The sequence below is a fragment of the Papio anubis genome, chromosome 15 (genome assembly GCF_008728515.1).
Source record: "Papio anubis isolate 15944 chromosome 15, Panubis1.0, whole genome shotgun sequence".
Taxonomy (NCBI): domain Eukaryota; kingdom Metazoa; phylum Chordata; class Mammalia; order Primates; family Cercopithecidae; genus Papio; species Papio anubis.
The window spans coordinates 91753530-91768038 of NC_044990.1; the positions used below are offsets into that span (position 1 = coordinate 91753530).

The 14509-nt window shown below is 57.3% G+C and overlaps 1 protein-coding gene across 1 annotated transcript in view; it reads right to left on the minus strand.

Moving 5' to 3' along the window:
• Nucleotides 1-14509, minus strand: part of RASA3 (RAS p21 protein activator 3) — a 129391-nt gene that overhangs the window by 59697 nt on the left and 55185 nt on the right. Inside the window, exon 3 of the mRNA XM_031655691.1 lies at nt 1384-1487. Within this exon, the coding sequence (XP_031511551.1) occupies nt 1384-1487 (104 nt within the window). The remainder of the gene's footprint in view (nt 1-1383; nt 1488-14509) is intronic.

Here is a 14509-nt window from a genome sequence, read left to right on the forward strand (position 1 = left end):
CAGCCAAGCCCATCTCAATGCCAGGCAGAGCGCGAGACCGGTCAGGATGGGCGTCTCTCTCCTTGTCTCTGTCAGGGGACTTGCGGTGGAGGCCCGGGACACAGCAGAGTGCAGACAGGAGTCTACCAGTTACCCGCTAGCCAGCTTCTCTCATGCCCTCTCTCCCCCTCAACGTCGTGCTGACATGCACTAGCTGCCGGCCGCCCAGTGGGGACAGGCTGGGTTTTAGGACACTCAAGCTCTGATGTGGACCTTTGGCTGTGCCTCTCACGCTTCTGTGTGCCAAGCACCAGGAATGGATCAGATCACAGATCCTGGTCTACAGCTCACAAACAGAGGGACACGGACGATGAGGAAAGCCCACAGCTGAGGGACACCGGTGAGCGCTGGGGAAAGGGGGCAGCTGGCGTGGGACGGAGAGGCCATGACGCGGTATGGGGAGCCAGTGTGAGCAGTGAGCGTCAGATGGACGCGCCCCCCACCCCCCCACGCACCCTCGTGGCCTCGCTGGCCTCCTGCACCCGCGGACCCTCAGGCTGCCTGGGGCAGAGCTTGGGGTCCCCCTGGGGGACTCCTCCTCCCGGCCTATCCCACTCAGCATTCCGTCAGCCATGGAGACGAGGAGCCTGCACCACCCGGGGTCTGGGCTCAGGCTGTGGCGGCCAGTACACACTGGCTCCCCGGCCACCCGTCCTGGGCGTGAGCTCAGGTGCTGCAGGACCCTCCTCCCTTCCTGGCTCTCCCGGCGTCACGATGGGAATTAGCCTGATACCCCAGCCTCCCACGCCTGCTGCGTGAGGTCCGCTCCTGATGGGGTCCTCTGGCTGCATTTAGGAACAAGGAGCTCCCTGAGTAACCTGAAGTCCACTCTGCCAAGAGGCCCCACAACTTACAGGATGCTGCCTTCCTGCGATCCCCGGCAGGGCTGCCCATGAGCTTTCTCCAAGAAAACCGGGGGAAACTGAGACCACACGCCCCCACCCCCACCCGCCCTTCCCGTGCCCACACTGTGGGGACTGAAGTTGGGACAGGGACAGCCAGGATGTGGTGAGGAGGGAGGGCCCCATGTCCACGCAAAGGTCCCCGCGTGGATGCCCCGGGGAGAAGCCCTGGGAAGTTGTCTGAAGAGGGTCGGGGACGCTGTGCTCTCGCCTTGAGGGGCCACGGAAGCCTCGACTGGCAGCGCTTACTGACCTGAGCCTGGCATGATGCTCCAGCAGGGACCACAGACGCCAGGCCAGATCTCGAGAGCGGATCAGGAGGAACAGCCAGGGCTGCCGTGACCCCTCAGCACCATCCCGCCAGGCTCCGGGCTGAAATGCTAATACTCCCCTGGCACAGAACAGGCGGAAAAGGGGAAGTAAATGCTCATTCATCACCCACCTATGATGGAATCCCTCCGGAAAACGTCTCTATCGAAAATGTAGAAGGACAGGTGACGAAAGCTCCGAGGAATTTCACAGTAAAAGTCTTCTCCGTAAAAGGGGCTGGAGAGAAAGAAAAGCACCAGTTAGAACACAAGCCACGCTCCCGCCTCAGCCCCAGGGGCACACACGTGTGCTCTTAGTTTTAAATGTGCCATGGGAACGCCCTGCACTGCGTGGCACGTGTGAGACATGAACCTGCAGCTCTCTGTGGGGTGAAGAGTGTCGTGGCCGCTCCCCGGCCTCCACCTCGAGCCTTTGCACTGCACGGATGAACTGTAACTGGGCTGCCTGGCGGTCCAGGAAGCTGAGAGACCTCCACAGAGACCATGGTCACTGCCTGAATGACTTCCATGGTACGTGCTCAGGTCTAGTCCAGCCTCAGGGACACTGTGAGGTTTTGAAGGTACCTGGTTTGGGGCAGGTGGTAGCTCCCTTCATGGATTGAATGTAAAACACAGCACTCCAGTGCCTTGCCCGGTTCCTTTTATCCAGAGATCCAGTACAAAGTCCTGACTGCCCAGCCGTCCTCACTCCTGGGGGAGGCCCCCGCGGCTGACTGTGCTTACAGAGTACACGGCTCAGGCTGCCCACGCGTGAGTCACCTGGAGATGCAGCCGCCCCACAGATGGAGACTTCAAATAACTGCAACCCCAATAAAGAAGCAGAAGCCAACGGGCTTTGCCATTCAGCAAACCCCCCTGCTGTCCTGGGCCGGCACAGGTGGGGTTAGGTTCCTCCCCATGCCGGACCTGTTGGCGATTACTATGGCGCACGCACAGCTACCACCAACTCAGAACTCAACACAAGCCCACTTTCACACACATTTATGCTAAGGTCCAAAATAGGAAAGATGTAAGTTATTCAAGGAGGAACCATTCTGATAGAGAGCAAAGGAAGGTCAACGGTGCTGGACCAGGTGATCGTCCACTCAGTCACCGATGGCGCAGGCCCCACCCCAGCCACACGCAGAAATGAGCTCAGACCCCGCACCCATGTGTAAGGGTGTAAGGGTTGGAGCTCCCAGCCTCTGAGAAGAAAACGGGGATGAACTTGCACCCAAAGATGCCTTAGATCTGTCACCCAAAGCACAAGTGCCAAAAGAAAAATAAATGGAAAATCAGACTTCCATCAAAATTAAAAACACTAAAAACTTTTTTCCATTAAAAGCGTTATTTAAAAAGTGAAAAGGGTCAGCACGGTGGCTCACGCCTGTACTCCCAGCACTTTGGGAGGCTGAGGTGGACGAATCACCTAAGATCAGGAGTTCGAGACCAGCCTGGCCAACACGGCAAAACCCTGTCTCTACTAAAAATACAAATATTAGCAGGGCGTGGTGTGGGTGCCTGTAATTCCCAGCTACTCGGGAGGCTAAGGCAGGAGAATCGCTTGAACCCGGGAGGCGGAGGTTGCAGTGAGCCGAGATTGCACCACTGCACTCCAGCCTGGGTGACAAGAGCAAAACTCAGTCTCAAAAAAATAATAAAAATGTAAAAAATTACAAGTTAAAAAACAGACTAGAAAAAATATTAGCATGTCAGTTATCTGATAAAGGACTTGTATCCAGAATATATAAAGAACTCTTATAACTCAATAAATGATGACAAATAATTCAGTTTAAAAAGGGGCAAAAGATTTGAACACACATATCACCAAAGAAGACAAATGACCAACAATGTATTAAAAATGCTGCATGTCATTAGCCCTTGAGAAAATGCAAATTAAACCAGGAGATACAGCACAGGCAGAGGCCCAAACCTCGGGCCCCGAGCGTTGCTGCCCGGAGCCCACGTGGGAGGGGCCTGGAGTCCAGGCCCCAGCCCCTCCCTCTGCAGCGGCCTTAATAACAGGCATTTCGTTTGGATTTCACTGATTTCATAATTTTTATAACTGGGTCAGAGACTGAGTAACGTTTACTCAGAAAACCATTTTTTGTCATAAAACACAATCTTCCAAAGGAGGCCTAAAATACCTACATTGTTGTAAGCATTTTGGAAACACAGCAGTATCCATTTACACACAAAAGAAACATCTCTTTATCTTTCAATGAAGGCAGAATGCTCAGGGACTTCCACCCACTTCCTCGTAGCAGAATCCTGGTTCATAAAGGCCCATTAGAAAGTCACATTTCCTTTAAACATATTCTCACGTTGGTCGTTGTCGCAGGTGCTCGAGTGCCTCTGATTTTCCTGGGTCTGCCTGGGCACCGCCGAGATCTGATGTCAGGGACCCCCAGGGAGAAACACCCTGTGCCTGTGGTGTGTTCCCACAGGCACATGTGTGGGGTGCATGTGTGTGCCCGTGGTGTGTGCCCACAGCCGCAGTGGGTGGGGTGCATGTGTGCCCATGGGTGCTCCTACAGGCACGGTTTCAGGTGCAAGGTGCCCATGGTGTGTTCCACAGGCAATACGTGTGTGGTGCGGTGGTACGTGTCTGCCTGATGTGGTGTCCCCAATAGCAATGCGGGTGTGTGCATGCGTCTGCCCATGGGTGTTCCACGGTACATGTGGGTGTGCGTAATGCGGTCTGCCCGCGGCGTGCAGGCCCATTGGTAAGCACGTGTGCGTGTTCATGTGTGCCCGTGGGTGTGTGTGCCCACAGGCACGTATGTGGGTGTGTGCATGTGTGTGCCCGTGGGTGTGTGTGCCCACAGGCACGTGCTTGTGTGTGCACGTGTGTGCCCGTACGTGTGTCCCCACAGGCATGTGTGCGTGTTTGTGCGTGCAGGCATGCACCCGGAGCACTTGGGTCACACGTACACAAAGGCACCACAGATGCGCCCCGCACAATGCGCTGCTTTCATGACAAGGCGAGGGATTGTCACCCCGCCCCCACCCTGTGTAAAGTCACAGCTGCAGGATCTCGGGGCAGGACGCACACTCCCCAGGCAGCGCCCTGCGGCCTCCCCGGAGAAGCTTGGTGCTCTGCAGACAGCGTCCCACGGGCAGGAAAAACCACTGTCAACCTCGAAGCCAAAAAGGGACACCAGACGCGCATTTTAATATTCACGACAAGGCCTCAGGCGACGAGCTACTCACAGGACACGCGTTAACAATTAATAGTAATTCACAAAACATTTGAGGTTTTTACAACGACAAAACGGCCTCTTCTATACATCCCAGAGCAACTTTCAGGGCCACTGAGGCCGAAGCGACGGCACGAAGCCGTGGTGCCTGAATGCGCGGACACAGCCTGGACTCGATGTTTCCAGTCCCGCTCGCTCCCGGCAGAGCCCGAAGAACCAAGGGCTGGAGGCTTCGCTTACTGCTCCAGAATGGCAGGTGCCCAGGCTGTCCCAGCCGCGGCGCATCTCACGCGAGAAGCCCAGTGGGAGCACGCACAGCTCCTGGCCTCGCGGCAAATGTGTAACCAAAAGGTGTAAATCAAGCTTCATTCACCACAGAGGAGCCTCAGAACCACAGGCACCGACAGCCAAGCTGCCCGAGAATGGAACGGACGCCCTCCACTGGCACACACTCCAGCAGCCGGCTTGTCAGGAAGCTGTGGCAGCTTCAGAGCAACCCAGGGCTCGGGGTTCACCTGGCCACCTCGCCGTGAGAGGGCGTCACGCTTCCCAAGAGCCCCGCACCCCCCACACAGACACTGAGGACCCCACCACGTGGGCCTGTGCCTGCCTCGCAGGAACGCGGGGAGGAGGAAGTGGGTCAGGCTGGACTGCAATGTCTGATGTGGTGTCCAACGTGTGTCCAGTGCGTGTCCGATGCGTGTCGTGCATGTCCGGTGCGTGTCTGATGTGTGTCCGGTGAATGTTCGGTGCACGTCCAGTGCGTATCCGGGGCGTGTCCGATGCATATTCGGTGCGTGTCCGGTGCGTGTCCGATGCGTGTCCAGTGTGTGTCCAATGCATACTCAGTGCGTGTCCGGTGTGTGGTGAGGGGTGGTGAGATGAGGATGCCAGCGTTGACCACACCCCACACACAGGCGCTGCGCACCTGGCCTTTGACCCTGCACACTTCCTCACCGTCCCAATGCACAGGGTGGGAAACCGAGGCACTCCAACATCTGATGAAACTATCCCAGGGATCGTGCCATGACTCAGGCCATGCTGTGTTGCTATAAACCGCTTTTACGTTTAGAAAGGGGCACGTCCAGTCTGATAATTTCACGGAGTTCGTGTGTTTTCTAGTAGCTTCCTCTTTCTACTATTTTTATCTCTTTTTATTGAATGGATTTCTGGTTTATTTATGAATTTTAAACACCTCAATTTCCATGGACAGGTGTCAGCACCACCAGAAGCCTCACAGGACCCTTCCAGGTGCCCAGCCAGCAGCCTCTGCCCCGAGCCCCCGCCCCCCCGAACCCCCACCGCCAAGCAGAGTCACAGTGAGAGGAGTCACTTGGCAGAGCAACGGAACACCCGTCTACCGGGCAGCGCCCAGGGACACCGCGCCTCAGCCCTGCTGCCCAAGCCCTGCCGCACCGCCCCCGGGGAGCACAACGACTTCCGGCCTCCACCCAGGAATTTCTCGAGCAACGGCTTCGGAAACCTTGCTCCGGAATGGCAGAAGGGAGGCAGCGCTTTGGGGTCTAAGAAGAGCTTGGTCCTCGGGAACCTCGCGGTCTCCCCTCCTGGAGAAGAGGAACGTCGCACTCACGTTTCCATTTTACACCTTTGCAGCCGAGAACGCTGGAGCCAGAACGGGCTCCAGCGAAGGCCACGGTGAGCATTTTGCATCTCTGATGTCGTTTACTCTACTGGCTCCAGTTGCCTATTTTCACGTTTTCCCCCTTATTTCACATAACTTTTTAAACTTAATAAAGTTATGACTGACTTTGTTTCCTGCAAGTCACCTCAAGTCTTTCAGGAAACCAGGCAGGACATCTGCAGGCAGCCGGCCGGCCTTATCTACAGAGCCCTGAGCCACCAACCACCGTGACCAAGCGTCATGCCCGCGAGCCGGACGAGCCCAGGAGGGGAGAGCGGCTGGACTCCGGACGCGAAGTCCACACGGACAGAGCAGGGGGCAGGGCTGCCTGTGAGGAGGGATTCAGACCAGGAGGCCGCTGGGGAGGCTGCCCAGAGGAGGAGGCTGCCCAGAGGAGGAGGCTGCCCAGAGGAGGGGGCATCCCACGGCAGTGGGGTCCGGAGAGGCGGCAGCGCTGCAGGCCTTTGCGCTCATTTTAATGAAGGCTCTGCAGGGTTTCAAGGAAAGATGGAGCCAGTCCCTGTGCCAGAATAGAGGGTTCGTTCAGCTTCTCAGACTGGTGATTTATTTAGGGAATAAGAAGGGCGATTCCAGGGACAGTGGAGGCCCCCACAGGAAGGAAACCTCTCCCCGCAGTGATGGCACAGAGCCAGCCTGACGCCCAAGGCCACTGTGCCATCATCGCCCGGGAGCCCTGAAGAAACGCCTGGAAGAATGCAAACCCCCAGCTCAAGGAGGAGAGTGGAGGCCGTTCCCCACCTTCTGGGGGCAATTAACAACCTCTGAGAAGGAACCCACAGCTTAAACCCACAGAACCTCCGCCAACCACACCCGGACCTGGAAGGGGCACCTCTGGCCGGGGCGCTCAGCACGAGGGGACCCAGATCAATGGCTTCCCTGGGGCGCGTGCTCGGCCTGCAGGCTGGAGGCTGGAGAGCTGCCATCCTGGCACACGCTGGGTAGACGCGGGTGTTTCCAACGTGCTGAAGAGGGCAGGGCCTGGCTGCAGCCCTGGGAGGCTGGAGTCCTGGAGGTCGGTGGGGGGCGGTGAGTTCCCAGGTCACTTCCCCTGCTGCGCGTTTTCTTCACTTTCCTGTCCTATTCGTTCATTTTAGCATGGAGGTCAGAACCAGCCGAGTGAAGCCCCTGCCTGGCCACTCAGGTGGTGTGAGGACGGGGGCCAGGGCCGCGAGCATCAGTCAGCTCCTAGAACTGCAGGTTTGTACCTGCCAACGGGGCACCCGAGTGACATCCCTCCAAGACCCCCGGGATGCCACGAGCCCCACGGAGACAGTGCACCCAGCAGGGGCCAGCTCCAGGCGCTGCTGCTGGGGCAAGGCCGTCACCACCGTCCACGCGTCCAGCAGGAAGAGTGGATTCCTCGGGCGTGAAGCTCACAGCTCACATCGTCTACGCACCTGCCCGACCACCTCTCCCGAACCTGGATTCCCACCACAGAATTCAATTCCTCGGGTGCTCACCAGCCCGTGACTTGTGGCCACCAGACTGGACGTAACACACAGAGACCATTTCCTGTTTTGCAGAAAATCACGTTGGGCCATGCCAATTCCAGAGCCAAAACACAGTGTCCACTTGAGGGTCCAGACCTGATGCCACCCTTGCTGGAATAGCATCTCCTTCCCTCTCAGAGCAACGCCACTGATGCCCAGACCAGCACCCACGCCCGTCCTCGCCGGCCCGACAATGCCCCTCCCAGGCCCTGCGGCTCGGAGGACTGGTCACGGGCACCGTGGACTATGCCGACCCGCAGTCCCCAGGGACCAGGCCCTGCCGCTGTGGACACAGGTGACCCTGCCCCTCGCAGGGGAGCTGCTGTCCTCCTAAGCCCAGGAGTGCTCTGGAACATCCATCCCAATGAGAACCAAAATCAGGAGTTGAAGTGGGAGTTGAAGGCCGGAGCCTTTTCGAATAACTTCCCTAAGCTCTTTTAAACACCTGCATCCAGGCCAGATGCAGTGGGGGAGGCCATGGCAGAAGGGCCACTTGAGTCCAGGAGTTAGAGATCAACCTGGGCAACACAGCAAGACCCCCACTCGACAGAAAATTTTAAAATTAGACGGGTTTGGTGGTGCACGTCTGCAGGGAGGTGGAGGATTGCCTGAGGCCAGGAGTTCCAGGCTGCAGTGAGCTGTGACCACACCACTGCACTCCAGCCTGAGTGACAGAGCAAGACGCCGTCTCAAAAAACCCAACACCTACACCTCCTGTATCGTCACGGCACAGTCCTGCCTGGTGCAGCCGCTGTCGGGCTCCCGTGCAGCTGCTCCTCCCACCTGATTCAGGCCCTGGTGAGCTTCACAAGGCCGAGGGGACGTCAGTCTCCACCAGGAAGACCATACAGCACATCTAAATGTAAGACTCTGAGACAGACGTCACTGAAGCCCATCCGAGGCGGCACAAGTAACCACACAGGCCTTGCCGGGGGAAGCACGAGTTTGAAGACAGGGTCTTCCAGGGACGTCCACGTTTCAACGCTGCCTTACCAGAGGCCGGTTCCCTCATCTCTCAGCCTCAGGACACCGCCCTCTCTCAGTGTGGCCTGCGGGCACAGAGGGCGCTCGGCTGGGGAAGGCAGTGGCTCTGCCCCCAAAGCAGCTCCCCAGGCCACACCACTGCCTGGCTCGGAGGTTTCCTCCTCTGCCCTACACAGTGAGACAAGCACATGGCGGGGCCTCCCACACGCCAGGCGCAAGCAACTGGGGGCACCTTCGATGCCTTCGGCCCCGGCCAGGCGTGGCTCACCGGACCCAGAAGCCACCGCGCTCTCTCCCCACGACTGTTTCAGCTGCGCGTCCCGGTTCCAGACCGTGGGAACAGCAGCCAATGAAGCAAAGTCCCGGCCCCAGGGAGCCAAAGAGCGGCACAGAACCACAAACGTCCAACGCGCAAGGCTGGCGGGGGCGGCACTGCGGCCTCGCTCGGGCGCCGGGGAGGCTTACGGACAAGTGAGCGCTTGAACGGGGCGGTGGACAGCGAGGAGACGGCGGGAGGACGAGTCAGCGCTTGAACGGGGCCGTGGACGGTGAGGAGACCGTGGGAGGGGTCCAGGCAGAGGGACACTAGGTGCAAAGGCCTCGAGGCAGCAGGGCTTGTGTGTGGTGAAGACGTAGGAGCAAGGAGGAGGCTGGCGTGGCCCGGGCAGGGCAGGGCAGGGCAGGGCAGGACAGGAGGATGCTGGGAGCTGAGGTCAGGGGTCAGGGTGCAGCTGAGGCCATGTGGTATGGAGCAGACATTTCACCACAGCGGCTGGGAATGTGCAGGCCCCGTGCAAGGCACTGGACGGACGGATGCACGGATGGGTAAGTGGGTGTGCAGGGAGGGATCGCCTGTCTCAGGTCAGCAGCCAGGAGCTGCTCAGGCCTGGGCACAGCAGACCAGGAAGGGAAGGTCACCCGAGCCTCCACAGGTGGGGCTTTCTGCAGGCAAGGTACAGCAGTCCAGCCCGAGAGGCCACAGTGCCGAGCAAATCCTGGTTGTCCTCATAGGGACCACAGGAATTCAGTTCTGGCAGAGCCGAGACTGCCGGGAAGTCAGAGGGGCTCCTGCAGGAGGTGAGGGGCCTGTGGGGGCGCGAAGGGCCAGGACCAGACACGCCCCGTTCCGCTCCGCTTACAGCGAGGCAAGCGGTGGGCAGGAGGCAGCTGGAGCCACACCCGCCTGAGCTCGGGGCAGGACTGTTCCCCCAGCGCTGTGCCTCGCCAGCCTGGAGCTGCTGTGCTATCAGTGGTCAGCTCAAGTCCAGCCGTTTGAAAGGGAGGCAGAGGCCCCGCCTTCCCTGAGGCTCCCTGTGAACAGCAGGAGGCTGGGCCCTCAGGAAGCCGCTGGCCAGGCTCTGCCACCCCAACAGCCGGCAGACGGAGCCTGGGCACTGCACGTGGAGACGTTTCTTCTTCCCAAGACCTCGCACAAAAATTACTCACTTAAAAGCGCTTAGAGTTTTTTCATTTTTCCAGTGGCAAATATTTTGAGAGAATGCCACAGAAATAGCCACACCAAAACCCAATTCAGTTCTCCCTTCTCTACCCCCTACCAAGGCCGGGGACACGCTCTCAATGCATGAGGCTTGTTTAGGTCTCTGTGTTTTTCCTCTTAGAACTGCAAACTATGGTTGCCTGGAAAGGTTTCTAAAAACCCCAGGCGCCCAGGCCCACCTCAGAGAACGGCTCTTCAAGGGTGATGGGTTATGAAATAGGAACCCTGTGGGAGGCTGAGGCGGCAGATCATGAGGTCAAGAGATTGAGACCATCCTGGCCAACATGGTGAAACCCCATCTCTACTAAAAGTACAAAAAAAAAAAAAAATTAGCTGGGTGTGGTGGCGCGCGCCTGTAATCCCAGCTACTCAGGAGGCTGAGGCAGGAGAATCGCTTGAACCCAGGAGGTGGAGGTTGCAGTGAACCAAGACTGCACCATTGCACTCGAGCCTGGGCAACAGAGCAAGATGAAAGAAAGAGGAAAGGAAGAAGGGCAGGGGAGGGAGGGGAGGGAGGGGAGGGGGGAGGAGGGGAGGGGAGGAGCCTTGAAATCTATACTAGCCACAGAGTCTAACACAATCCTTAAGCGAACTGCTCGTCACAAAGCGTGGCAGGCTGCCTTCTCTCCAGAGGGCTTCTGGTGCCCTGTCCACTGCGGCGGCAGTGGGATTCAGCCGTCACCTGCGCTGGAGGTGGTAACTCCATCTCAGACTCAACAGGGGAGGTGTCTGCACAGAGCACACGGCGCAGGGGTCGGGCGGGGAGGACGGCGAGGTCAGGCCAGCTCAGGGGACATGGTGGGCGGGGTCTTCAGATCCCACGGTGGGCAGCAAAGGCGGGGGTCAGGCTGGCGCCGTCCTGGACCACGTCTGGGGTCTGCAGGCCCCGTCTCCCTCTCCGCTGTGCCTAACCTGACATCTATACAGGATTTTCCACGATGAGGTGATTCGTAATTCCATTTATGTGCAAGTTTTTAGAATTTTCCTGTGGGTTTTTTTTTTTTTTTACTTATGATTTTAATTTTGTTTGCTTTAGAAAAGAACACATACATAGGAAAGAATGCTTCCTTTCGTTTCAATTAAAAACAACAAACTGCTTTTCTTTAAAGTGAAAATTCATTGAGGAGGGGGCTTGCATTGTACAAAGAAAATCGGACCCACCGGGATGGCTGTGATCAGAGACAGTAACAAGGGTAGGGAGGTGGAGACGCGAATCCAAACACACAACCTGTGGGAAGGTCAAGTGGCCACAGCCACCATGGAAAACAGGCTGGCGGTTCCCCGACATTCAACACACAGTCGCCACGGGACCCAGCGGTTCCAGCCCCAGGTGTGCAGCAAGAGACACGGCAGCCCACGTCCGCATGCAGACTCGGACGCACCTGCTCACGGCCCACGTCCGCATGCAGACTCGGACGCACCTGCTCACGGCCCACGTCCGCATGCAGACTCAGACGCACCTGCTCACAGCCTCAGTCATGATGGCCAAAAAGTGGAAACAAGCAGGTGGGTCTCGGCTGCTGAGGGAGCAACAGCAGAATGGTGCTCAGCCCTGGAGGGAAAGGACACCTGGACCCCGGCCCCACACCACAGGCGTCCACATGTGGTGCTGACCGACAGGCCACGCACAGAGGCCATGGGTCAGGCGCTTCCACTGGCACGGAACGCCCAGGAGAGGCACAGCCGACGACAGAATGCGGACCCGCATCTGCCGCCCCGGGAGAGGCTGCAGGCCGGAAACCGGAGGATTACAGGGCACGGGTGTCCTTTTAGGGAGATGAAAATGTTCTAAAATTGACTGTGGCAGGTTGTGCAACTCTGCAAATATACTAAAAACCACTGAATTGTACATTTTAAAATGGGTGAATTGTATGGTGTTTGAATTACACCTCAATAAAGCTATTTTTAAAGAAACAACATTTTAAATACGTAAAAAAATCAGAAAATGAAATCTGGAATTAACATTCCAGGAAACATCCTCCTGGAGTTTTTTCCTCCAAAGATATAAAATAGAATAAAATATATAAATGTTATAAGTTTGAAATATACAAAATATAAATATATTTGTATTATATTTATAACAAATATATTTATAATATAAATGTAAGTATATTCATACTATAATAACTCATTGTATTGTAATACAAATATATTTAAAAACCAGTAAACATTTATGTTATAAATAGAGAAGATATGAAATGGGAATACGGGTACATTTTTAAAAATAAAAGTGAGGTTATGTTCCCTGTGACAGTCAGCTTTCTCCTTTCACATCAGGCCACGGGCCACTTTCCAAGGAGCTGATAAAACGCTGGGGTCAGACGGCACGTGTGTGCGTAGCCAGCAGCGCCAGGTCCCCCCGCCGTCCCCATGCTGTGTGGTGGGAGCAGCCGGGGTGAGCACCCTGGGGGCGGAGATCTGTGCATCGGCTGATTGTCCCCGGGGGATAAATTCCTCCAAGGACGTGCACCGTCCTTAGGCCTTCGAAACACAAAGCCACGGAACCCTCCAGGGATCTGGACCAGCATCCGCCCCAGGCATACGCTGTCTTATAAATATTGTTACAGTTTGCTAAACTGGTGGCAAAAACTTGCTTAAATTTGAAATGTTTGGCTCATTGGTGAGGTGGAATGTCCATCTTTTTATGAGCAGTTTTAAATCTCCTTTTCTCTTGAACTGCTCTGGGCCTGTTTTCTATTAGCACTGCTGAATGTGTGGACAGATTATTTCACAACATTTAAGGAGGATCTTTTTTCAACTAAAAAAAAACACAAATTTGTCAACTTTGTCACCAGTGGGTGAGGATGGACATGTGATCGACCAACTCTGAAATGAGCTGCAGCAGACGGACGCAGCGTCCCAGGACCTGCAGAAGCAGAGGCTGCGAGGCCGGCCACGTCCACCTCGACCACCTCATCTCATGGGCAAAATGGCCGATGCCCCACGTCCTCCCAGCCCCGCCCAGAACCCACGCGGCCCAGCAGGAAGTGGCCACGGTGCCATCACTGGAGGCCCCGTGGAGTCTGAGGACAGCAGCTTCCGCCCCATGCTGTTGTGGGGACCCCAGCTCAGCCCGAGGACAGGGTGGGTTCCCTCCACACAGCACCAGCACTCGCAGGTGCAAGGCCCAGGCCCACAGACAGCCCCCCGCTGCCCTGCTGTCCATGGGTCTCGGGGTGGGGGCACCCATCGTCTTTCATCAGCAGGAAGGTTTGTTTTCTCCTTCCCGGGCAGCAGAGTTTAAAGCGTACCCAAAAGAAAAACGAAACCGGCTGAATGCTAGGGCATCCCTCCCATCCCCCATCCTGTTCGGTGGCCTGTGCCGGACAATCTCTTCTTTCTGACGGACTCAAAGGGGCCACACAGCCGCCAGGCGCCCCCCTTCCCATTAGCAGCTTAATCTCAGGGTGTCTCTCGGACAGGCCGGCTTTGTCTCGGGCCGAGGTCAGCGCAGTCAGATGCGGGATGAAGGCCTGGGCCAGGCGGCCCCCACTCACTGCTGGGGGGCTCTGGAACCCTCCTTCCAAATAAAGAAAAAGTGCGGCCTGAGAGGACCAGGCTCGCCCGAAATCCTGCCGAACGCGGGCAGCAGCCTCTCCCTCTGGGGCGAGACCCGGGCGGCCTCCTCCCCTCAGGCATTTCTGGAAGAAACGCAAATGAAGTTTCACAGAATCAAGCAAACTTTCACGGGGGAAGAAGAAAAAACCTCTTGCAGAAAACAGAGTTGACCTTTAAGTACTGGCTGTGATGAGGGGAAACCGTCGGAACCGAATTCCTTCTCTTCCCGGAGCCCGGAGATGGGGCTCAGCCGGGACCAGCGGAGAAACCCCGCCTTCTCCTCCCTGAGTCACTTCCCAGCATCTGCGCGAGGCTGGCGAGGCCCCATCCCGCCTGCGGCTGCTCCCATCGCGCGATCATGAGAACATAAACCTGGTTTCCAGCTCCGTGCTCTGCCGCTGGTGCGGCCCGTTTCTCAAACCCTGGGGGGAGCCGGGAGCTGCCAGGGCTGCCCCAGCCTCAGGGCAGAGGGTAAAGGCTGTGTGAAGAGGAACCAAAGCCCAAACGGGGTCTGCAGAGCAGCCCTGGGGCTCCCAAGTCAGCCTCTGGGCTGAGCTCTGTGGCTCCTGAGTCACGGCCTGACTCATTCTCAGAGGCGCCCCACAGAGAAGGGGCAACTCCACCAGGGAAAATGCTCCATCTCCGCAAAGGACAGGAGGAAGAACCCCCATCGGAGGCACTCGGCCAGTGCAGAGCCCCAAGCCCGGCTCCCACAGGCCAGAGGCTGGAGGGAGGGGTCCGCGGTCAGTCACAGCCCACCCACCACCCAGCACTGCAGGGCCCCAAGCCCGGCTCCCACAGGCTGGAGGCTGGAGGGAGGGGTCCGCGGTCAGTCACAGCCCACCCACCACCCAGCACTGCAGGGCC